At 38.3% G+C, this 9,805-nt stretch overlaps 1 protein-coding gene across 1 annotated transcript; it reads right to left on the minus strand.

The window, feature by feature from the left end:
* Window positions 1-328: 328 nt before the first annotated feature.
* On the minus strand, window positions 329-9,286 carry LOC140116481 (aquaporin-2-like). Its single transcript, XM_072132996.1, has 4 exons — window positions 8,918-9,286; window positions 7,108-7,272; window positions 3,577-3,657; window positions 329-803 (listed from the first exon to the last, which is right to left on the minus strand). The coding sequence occupies exons 1-4, from the start codon at window positions 9,284-9,286 to the stop codon at window positions 582-584; spliced, it is 837 nt and encodes a 278-aa protein (XP_071989097.1). The 3' UTR covers window positions 329-581.
* Between the last annotated feature and the right edge of the window lie 519 nt (window positions 9,287-9,805).

The following is a 9,805-nucleotide window of genomic DNA, read 5'->3' on the forward strand; positions in this document are numbered from 1 at the left end:
TCATTGATTTTCAGTGAGACATTTTCTCGATTTCTGGACGTCTTAACAGGTGAACTTCACTGGATATCACTGTGGAATGGAAGACTGAAAAAGCTGTTACATGACAGCTGATCACAGATTGGTTGTGGTCAGCCACAGGCATTTCACTCCCAACATTCTGATTGGGTGCAATGATATTCCATGGGCCCAATTTCCTGTACAGTAATGAATAAGCCATCCGATGTGCATCCGATCAGCTGCTGTTGAACCTAATCCAATTGGGCAGAGACAGTTTATGTAAAAGCTGTAGAATCCAAACTATGACTTCTTTACTTTTAAGATCCTATTGAGATGTCCTCAGACACCGCTCATCTGCTCCATAGAATGCAGAAAGAAATACTATTGACATCTGTGCAAGGAAGACTCATTTTGGTCAATTTTAGTTAAATTTACCAAACTCTTGTTTTATGCTGTCATGTCCTACACGATTATGTATTAGTATTATACAAAATAATAACACCATTCAATGAATTTAGTCAAACATCCTCATCAACAGATGGCATAAGCCAACATAACCTTTCTTTTCTCCAATTTACTCAAAGTCAAACTTTTTCAGTCATCCCACTTCTTGATATGGTCTGGGGTGAGTGTAACTCTACTGATTGTCTTCTACGCATATCCCTCTCTTCCCAGTCTTCTTCAGGCTCCAGCTCCCCTCTCAGAATGGCTATTCTTTCTGACAAGGTCTTAGCGTTTGGAATTAATATAAAGTGATACATAAGAGATCCTAAAGTGGCTCCAAACATTGGTCCAAGCCAGAAAACCTGTAAAAAAGTACAGTAGGTAATAAGGAAACAATAAAATTATGAAATGTCTCACATTATGCATATAATTTAAATAATCTGTTTTGCTCTATAGTGAATATAAAGTAAACTTGGAAGATTTGGTCCAAACATCTAATGACAGCTGGTGATTTCATCTTTTCAAATCTCACAGGCTCTTAGAATGCGTCTAGTACGGCCCCGGGGTGAGCATAAATTATATTACACTGGAGCCTGATGGTGCTCTGCAGAGCACCACAGGCTAATCTGCATATTGTATACACTTATTTTTACAGAAATGCGACCATGCAAAGATATAAGAAATGAAGCTTAGGACACACAGGGACAGGAGGGGGAGGTATGTAATAATCATCTTTCATCAGGAATTCTGATGGTAGATGTCCTTTAAGAGGTTGTTTAGCAAATAATTGATAACGTTCTAACATTTTCCATTACACTTTCTGTACCCAATCTTCATGGTTTTCTAGATCTCTTCTTGCTTTCTTTCTAATGGAAGCTTCATTGTTTTCTTCCTGATCATGTGATGTCACACAGGTGCACAGCTCATTCTATCATGGAGAGTAATCAGAGCTGTGTGTTATAAGGAGCCGTGCACCTGTGTGACATCACATGACCAGGGACAGATTTCTATCCACAGGAAGTAAACTATGAAGGTTCTTACAGAAAGACAGCAAGTAGAGACCTAGAAAACCTTGAGGCATTAACCCCTTACTGACAGGCCTGAAAACGCATTAACCCCTTAACACCACTGCCCTTTTTCGTTATTTGGTTTCCATTTTTTTGTTCCACACCTTCAAAAATCCCTACCTTTTTAGTTCTACTGTGTAGAGAGCTGTATAACAGCTTGCTTTCTACGCAACAAATTGTCCTTCCTAGTGGTGGTATTTAATATTCCCTGGCGTGTATTGAAAAGCTGGAAAAAAATTCCAATGTGGTGGACGTTTTCTTATATAATGGCCCAACATAATTCAAATATTTGTGCCAGTTTTCTGTCTGAATTTGCACTGAAAAGAACATGCAAACTTCTTGCACATGTTGTTATAAAGTGTTTGTGCCAGTATTGTGTTGCAGCTGCACTGTGTCCACCAAGCCACAAAATTCTGCACCTAGAGGGGCCCCCGGTACTGAATTAGACTGTACGCACATTTAATACAGCGACTTGACAGAATTGTCTCGCACACTCTATGTAAAAGTTGTTCAAAGAAAAAGTTGGTGCACGCTTCCCGAGCAGTGCAGGGGGCACCAGATTAATAAAGACCTAATGAAATATTCAATAATCTGGCACACCTTGCACACTCCACAGGCAAACTTTACCTAGTGCAGATTACTCTACTTTTGATAAATGTTTTTTATACTGTAGCAGGTTTTTTTTTTTTATATTTTCTTAGCATATTTTCCTGTTTATATTAAAATATTTATTAATATTTAGGTGTATGTATTTTTTACTCAACACGTCCACCCTGACGTCCTGCTTCCCAACACAAAGCATGGAATATTAAATACTGTCACTGGAAAGTACAATTTGTAACACAGAAAACAATCCCTCACACAGTTCTGTACACTAAAAAATAAAAAGCTTTAATGTGGGGAGCAAAAACTGGAAACAAAAAATCCAAAAAGTTGTTAAGGGATTACATTTTTACGGTTTTAAGAATAATATGCCCATTTGGTCACTTTTCATAGGTGGCTGAATTGCAATAAAGCATAGATTTTTTTTCTTATAGATTTCAGTTTATGGTTTAAATGTTTTTGTATTTTTTAAATTAATTGAGCAGTAGTTATTATTTAAGTAGAGTTTAGGGTAAAGAGGTTGATCAAATTGTTTTTATAATTTTTTTTTAAATAATTTTTAAGGCCCCAAATAGGCATCCAGCTGACTTGCCAACCAATCGCTAACCCCTTTGATGATCAGAGCCAAGATGGCTGTTTAACATCTATAAATTGCTACTGGAACATTGTTAATAGGTAAAAAAAAGAGAGTTTTATTGATGGTAAGTTTCTGTTAGTGAGATGAGTGCCAATGTCTGTGTAGAATATATAAGTAATGCACTCAACATCGTAAATGTGAGCTGTCTGGCCAAGCTAAAAAATACATAAAACACAAATTGACTCCTTCCAAGACACAAAGCCATATTAATCACCATAAACAGACATACAAATACAGACAAACAACAATTGCCATCAGATAGACATCACTGGTAAAACAAAGTACAGGCAGTCCCCGACTTAAGGACACCCGACTTACAGACAACCCCTAGTTAAAGACGGACCCCTCTGCCCCTCTGACCTCTGGTGAAGCTCTCTGGATGTTACTATAGCCCCAGACTGCAATGATCAGCTGTAAGGTGTCTGTAATGAAGCTTTATTGATAACCCTTGGTCCCATTACAGCATAAAATTTTGAAAATCCAATCCAAAAAGTTTTTGTCTGAAGTTAATATGAGATATACCTGTTACAACTTACAAGCAAATTCAACCAAAATACAAACCTAAAGAATCTATCTGATACATAACCCGAGGACTACCTGTATTAATCCAGAAGATAATACATTTGGCCAATAGTATCTTTACACAATCATTGAAAAGTGTAATACGTGTAATTATATAGTTACATAACGATTACAGAAATAATAACCCACAATTATCTTATCGAGTTGGATAAACCAAGAACCCAACCCATCGCATATGTGTAACTTCATGGCATGGAATTCCAAAAAAACATATTTAGTCACAGAAAGTAAAAAGTGAAATCTTACCCAATGGGCATTGAAAATCCCTGTAACTATAGCTGGGGCAAAGGACCTTGCAGGGTTCATGGAACAACCTGTGTAATAAATCTAAAACAAGAACTTTGAAAGTTAATAGAAATCTCATAAGATAAAATCACCCAAAATATTTGTCATTTTGTTATGGCAGTACAAAGGGTTATCCCCGTATGTGGAAATCGCAGAGTCCTCTTTGGTCTTATGGTCCTCCTTCAGAGCCTCCGAGTTTCGATGCTGAGTATAATTGGCATGATAATTGGCAATGATATAGAGGTAATTTATAATAATAATAATAGCACTGTGTCTATTTTTGCAGATGACACCAGGCTGTGTAGTGTAATACAGTCTATGGAGGATGTTCATAGGCTGCAGGGTGACTTGGACAAACTGAGTGTTTGGTGATCCACTTGGCAAATGAGGATCAATGTGGATAAATGTAAGGTTATGCACCTGGGGGCTAATAATCCACAGGCAACATATGTCATTGGGGGAGTAAATCTGGGAGATTTCCTTGTTGATATGGACCTGGAGTTACTGGTAGGTCACAGATTAAATAACATTGTAGGTGTGATACACCTACAATACTTCTAAAATTGGATCCCTTTTTTGTAAGGGACCCAATAAACAGGGCGGCCGTAGGTCACCACCCCTCGATAGCAGCGACATATCCAAGTATTACTCATATGCTAAACAGTATCGCGCCAATTTGAACAACCCAACAGAACTTGCACAGATTAAATAACAGCATGCAAGGTCAATCAGCTGCCTCTAAGGCCAGCAAGATCATGTCATGTATCAAAAGTGGTATAGACTCTTGGGATAGGGATGTAATGTTACCACTGTACAAGAAGAGCAGATCCTGCCAGAGGGGGCACACACCAGCATGTCTTTGAGCTTGGTTTACAATCCTTCATCCTGGTGGTAGATGTCCTTTAACTATTAGCAATCATCTATAAATGTTTTGATCAATAAAAAAAATATTCTAAAAATATTGAACTGTTTAAACAGAAAACAATGTCATAAGAATTAAATGAAACATAACATTTGATTTCATGCATTGTGAACCAAACATACCTTCAGAATTCTGTAGCTACACTGCAGAAACATATTTTGTTTAATCCCTGTGCTGAGTGTTTTTTCTGAAAAAACAATAATATAATTATAATAATGAGGATCTTGCGCTCCTGTGGCTGCCCGGTGTTCTCCTCTTACCCTAATTATTCACTGCTTCAACCTTGTCCTGTCCAGCATAAGCCGAGAATACATCATCACATCATGTGCTGCCCCTGACAGACAGAAATAATCAATAAATGCACCATCCCCCAAGCTAGTGTGTATGAGTCATCCAGCTCAGGTTGATTAGTCCTGTCTGGGCAGTGCAAGCAGCTCAGTGTATGTGGAAGTAATGTGTTTATGCACAGCAGCCAGCCTATACCCAGCTGTCACAAGTTCCTGAATGACATTGTAGAATAATGATCTATAGAATACTGGGAAACCTGTATGAGTTCACAGCTTCTTGGGAAGGCTTATGGAGGGTGTGATGAGGCTGCCTTATGCATGCTGAAGGAGTGCATAATTAGGGTAAGAGCCTCATTATCATAATTTTATAATAGTTTTTCAGCAAAACCACTCGGGATGAAACAAGATATGTTTCCGCATCAGTGCAGCTACAACATTCTCATGGTATGTTTTGTTCATTATGCATAAAAACAAATGGTAGATTTCCTTTAAGGGGTTGTCCACTTTCAGCAGATAATTGATATGGTTTGAGTAAAGAAAAGTTATACAAGTTGCCAATATTCAGTGTATTCTGATACTTCTTTTTGATATATATATATACAGTGCCTACAAGTAGTATTCAACCCCCTGCAGATTTAGCAGGTTTGATAAGAAGCAAATAAGTTAGAGCCTTCAAACTTCAAACAAGAGCAGGATTTATTAACAGATGCATAAATCTTACAAACCAAAAAGTTATGTTGCTTAGTTAATTTTTAATAAATTTTAAACATAAAAGTGTGGGTCAATTATTATTCAACCCCTCAAACCACCAGAATTCTGTTGGTTCCCCTAAAGTATTAAGAAGTAGTTCAGGCACAAAGAACAATGAGCTTCACATGTTTGGATTAATTATCTGTTTTTACAGCCTTTTCTGACTATTTAAGACCCTCCCCAAACTTGTGAATACATGGTCAACATGGGAAAGACAAAGGAACATTCCAAGGCTATTAGAGACAAGATCATGGAGGGTCACAAGGCTGGCAAGGGGTACAAAACCCTTTCCAAGGAGCTGGGCCTAGTTGTCTCCACTGTTGGGAGCATCATCCAGAAGTGGACGGCTTATGGAACTACTGTTAGCCTTCCACGGCCTGGACAGCCTTTGAAAGTTTCCTCCCGTGCCGAGGCCAGGCTTGTCCGAAGAGTCAAGGCTAACCCAAGGACAACAAGGGAGGAGCTCCGGGAAGATCTCATGGCAGTGGTGACATTGGTTCAGTCAATACCATAAGTAACGTACTCCACAGCAATGGTCTCCGTTCCAGACGAGCATGTAAGGTACCTTTACTTTCAAAGCGTCATGTCAAGGCTTGTTTACAGTTTGCTCATAATCACTTGGAAGACTCTGAGACAGACTGGTTCAAGGTTCTCTGGTCTGATGAGACCAAGATCGAGATCTTTGATGCCAACCACACGTGACGTTTGGAGACTGGATGGCACTGCATACGACCCCAAGAATACCATCCCTACAGTCAAGCATGGTGGTGGCAGCATCATGCTGTGGGGCGGCTTCTCAGCCAAGGGGCCTGGTCATCTGGTCCGCATCCATGGGAAGATGGATAGCACGGCCTACTTGGAGATTTTGTCCAAGAACCTCTGCTCCTCCATCAAGGATCTTAAGATGCAACGTCATTTCATATTCCAACAAGACAACGACCCAAAGCACACAGCCAAGAAAACCAAGGCCTGGTTCAAGAGGGAAAAAATCAAGGTGTTGCAGTAGCCTAGTCAGTCTCCTGACCTTAACCCAATTGAAAACTCAAGCTCAAGATTAAAGTCCACATGAGACACCCAAAGAACCTAGATAACTTGGAGAAGATCTGCATGGAGGAGTGGGCCAAGATAACTCCAAAGACGTGTGCCGGCCTGATCAGGTCTTATAAAAGACGATTATTAGCTTTAATTGCAAACAAGGGTTATTCCACAAAATATTAAACCTAGGGGTTGAATAATAATTGACCCATACTTTTATGTTTAAAATATATTAAAATATAACTAAGCAACATAACGTTTTGTTTTGTAAGATTTATGCATCTGTTAATAAATTCTACTCTTGTTTGAAGTTTGAAGGCTCTAACTTATTTGCTTCTTATCAAACCTTCTAAATCTGCAGGGGGTTGAATACTACTTGTAGGCACTGTATATATATATATATATGCCTACGCTGTATACATAGTCACAGTGACAACAATAAGAAGCCATGTTCAGTAATTTATAGCTGTACTTTTAAGGCAAAGCTCTGATACCTACACCAAGTAAGTGTCCAAGAGTCACTGAGAGTCCGATAGACAAAGCTGGGGAACCCACATTATCCGTCCTTCGATCGTCAGTAGATGCAAATATACATAAGATTAGTTGGAGTGTTAGAAAAGCCTCAACAACAAAAGCCTTCCCAGCATCTGTGTTGTTGAATAACTGTAAAAGAACAGAAGATTCAGAGGATGTAGATACATACATTTAATTTAACCCCTTCCCTAGTGGTCCCCATATCAGTGAGCAGGTCCTAAGAACAGCTATAAATATGTGTTCTTCCTTTCACTTGCAATATTGGGGGATTTTTTTTTTGGGATCTGTTAAAGGGAACCTGTCATCAGGAAGGTTATTTCTACATGATGACAGAATGAAATAACCCCTGGCATGTTGATTTCAAATATGCCTTTCTCATGCATCTAAATAATTCCACAGATTTTTATTTTATTTTTTACATAACCTGGCTCCCTACCAGCAGTGTGTGTGAGTCCCAGAGAAGGGGGGAGGTCATATGGCACAAGTCATCTTCTCCCCAATTTCTCTTTCCCCCATCATACCCCATAACCCTCCCTCGACCTCTTGCTGCTTCCTCACCCCACTTAAATCCACTCACTTCCACAAGCGGTTGTCATTTGAACTGCATCGCTCCCCAGAACTCACTGCACACAGCTCGCAGGGAGTCAGGTTATGTTAAAAAAAAAAAAAACATTAAAAAGCAGTGGAATTATTCCGATGCACCAAAAAAGAATTTTTAAAATTAACATGCCAGAGGCTACCGGAACCTGTGATCATTTAAAAATGACCTTCTTCCCTTTAATTTATTGTCAGAGAGACCCCTTGCTGAGCGGCTGGTATGTCATATTCAACAGTTCTAGAAGCTCTGTAGTGTCCTTCACTGCCCTAGTCCAGAGGAATGTGCACATTTATATGCCCATGCGCACACATATCGAGCATATACACACATACAGTTCCTTATATAAACGTAAAGCATATATACACACATACAATAAACACTGTATTCATATACAGCATATATACATCACAGATACAACATATATACATCACATATATACGCCGCACAATATGCAGCATAATATGTATATAATGGTGCAAAAACTCTACTTTTTAGTGTCAGGTTGGATGAAAGGGCCCCCTGACACTGTGGGTCCCATAGCAGCTGCTATCACTGTTACCAATGTAGTTACACCCCTGCAATGACCAGTAATAATCACCCTACCAGAAACTTATGATGCTATAAATGAATACAAGATACTATAAGAGGTAACCAACCCCTTTAATCTAATATCACTATGCATAAAAAAGACTTTGAGCTTTTACAAAATGTACAGTTTGAAGCAAAAAGATGGAAACATTTGGACAGTAACAGACTTCCAAAATGGTAGCATTATTGTGCCTTTCTCCATCTTTCATCTATATATATATATATATGTATATATATATATGTAGTTAGGATTAAAAAGTATTATAGTGTTTATGGGGGAGATTTATCATAACTCTCTGAGAGCACAACTGTTCTAGTTACCTATGGCAACCAATCGGAGCTCAGCTTTCATTTTCCCACATCTGTTTATAAAATTACAGCTGAGCTCTGATTGGTTTCCATGGACAACTAGAACAGTTTTACCTCAGAAACGTGATGATAAATCTCCCCCATATGTTTATGGTTCATAACATTACTTAATATTTATGAAATATAAGGATTAAGAGTTAAAAGCCACAATAATAGCCTAATTCTGTTGCAGTTGTTGCCAGTCATAGATATATTTCCAAATGATATACATTTTCTTACCCCGTTTACTGATAGGTTTCCTCTGACTTCAAACGGAGTAAGTCCTTGAAGAATGGCCGCTCCAGACACAGCTCCTAGTAACTGAGCCCCCACATAAAAAACTGCTCTCAGGAAGGAAATCTGAGAGCCCACCATAAAAGCTAGCGTTACAGCTGGGTTGATGTGGGCACCACTTACATGACCAAAAGCTTGCACTAAAGTCCCTATGCCAAGGCCAAAAGCTAAGGCAACTTGCAGAACACTTGGTGGTGCCCCGGGCCAATTTAATGATGAGCCTAAACCAAACATCACAAATAAAAGGGTTGCGAAAAATTCCACAAAAACTGCCCTAGTGAAGGCTACAGAACGAAGTTCCCATAGTCTAATCATTGTTCTGAAATAGTAAAGATTTGTGAAATTGTCTCCAACTATGAACTGGACTCAAACCTTGACTTTTATAGTACAATCAAAATATAAAAATGGAAGGAGGAGCCAAAGAAAAGACAAATTTAAGGAAAACTATTAATCGCTGGTAGTTTTTTTTACCTTTTGCTTAGAGTCATTTTGAGGGCAGATCTTTATCAAACACTAGAAATGCTGGAGTCTGCATTGGAAAAGGCAGTTTCCTTATTATTAACAACGCTCATTATATCGGTATGCTTCTTCAAGCATAAACTTAGAGTAATCATCTATGAAACATGTTTTAGATCATCTTTATAAGTTATATGTGTTTTTTTATCTTTGGCTATAAAGATAATGTGATCTCAAATGATTAGAGTTTTTATTTTTTTAGACCTTTTTATATTATTCTATCATTTTTTAATCTGCACATACACAACATTTATAATTATATACTATAAGAAGTATAACATTTACAGTAACTTTATTATTGATCACCTATGGTTAGGG

The sequence above is a fragment of the Engystomops pustulosus genome, chromosome 2 (assembly GCF_040894005.1).
Source record: "Engystomops pustulosus chromosome 2, aEngPut4.maternal, whole genome shotgun sequence".
Classification (NCBI taxonomy): domain Eukaryota; kingdom Metazoa; phylum Chordata; class Amphibia; order Anura; family Leptodactylidae; genus Engystomops; species Engystomops pustulosus.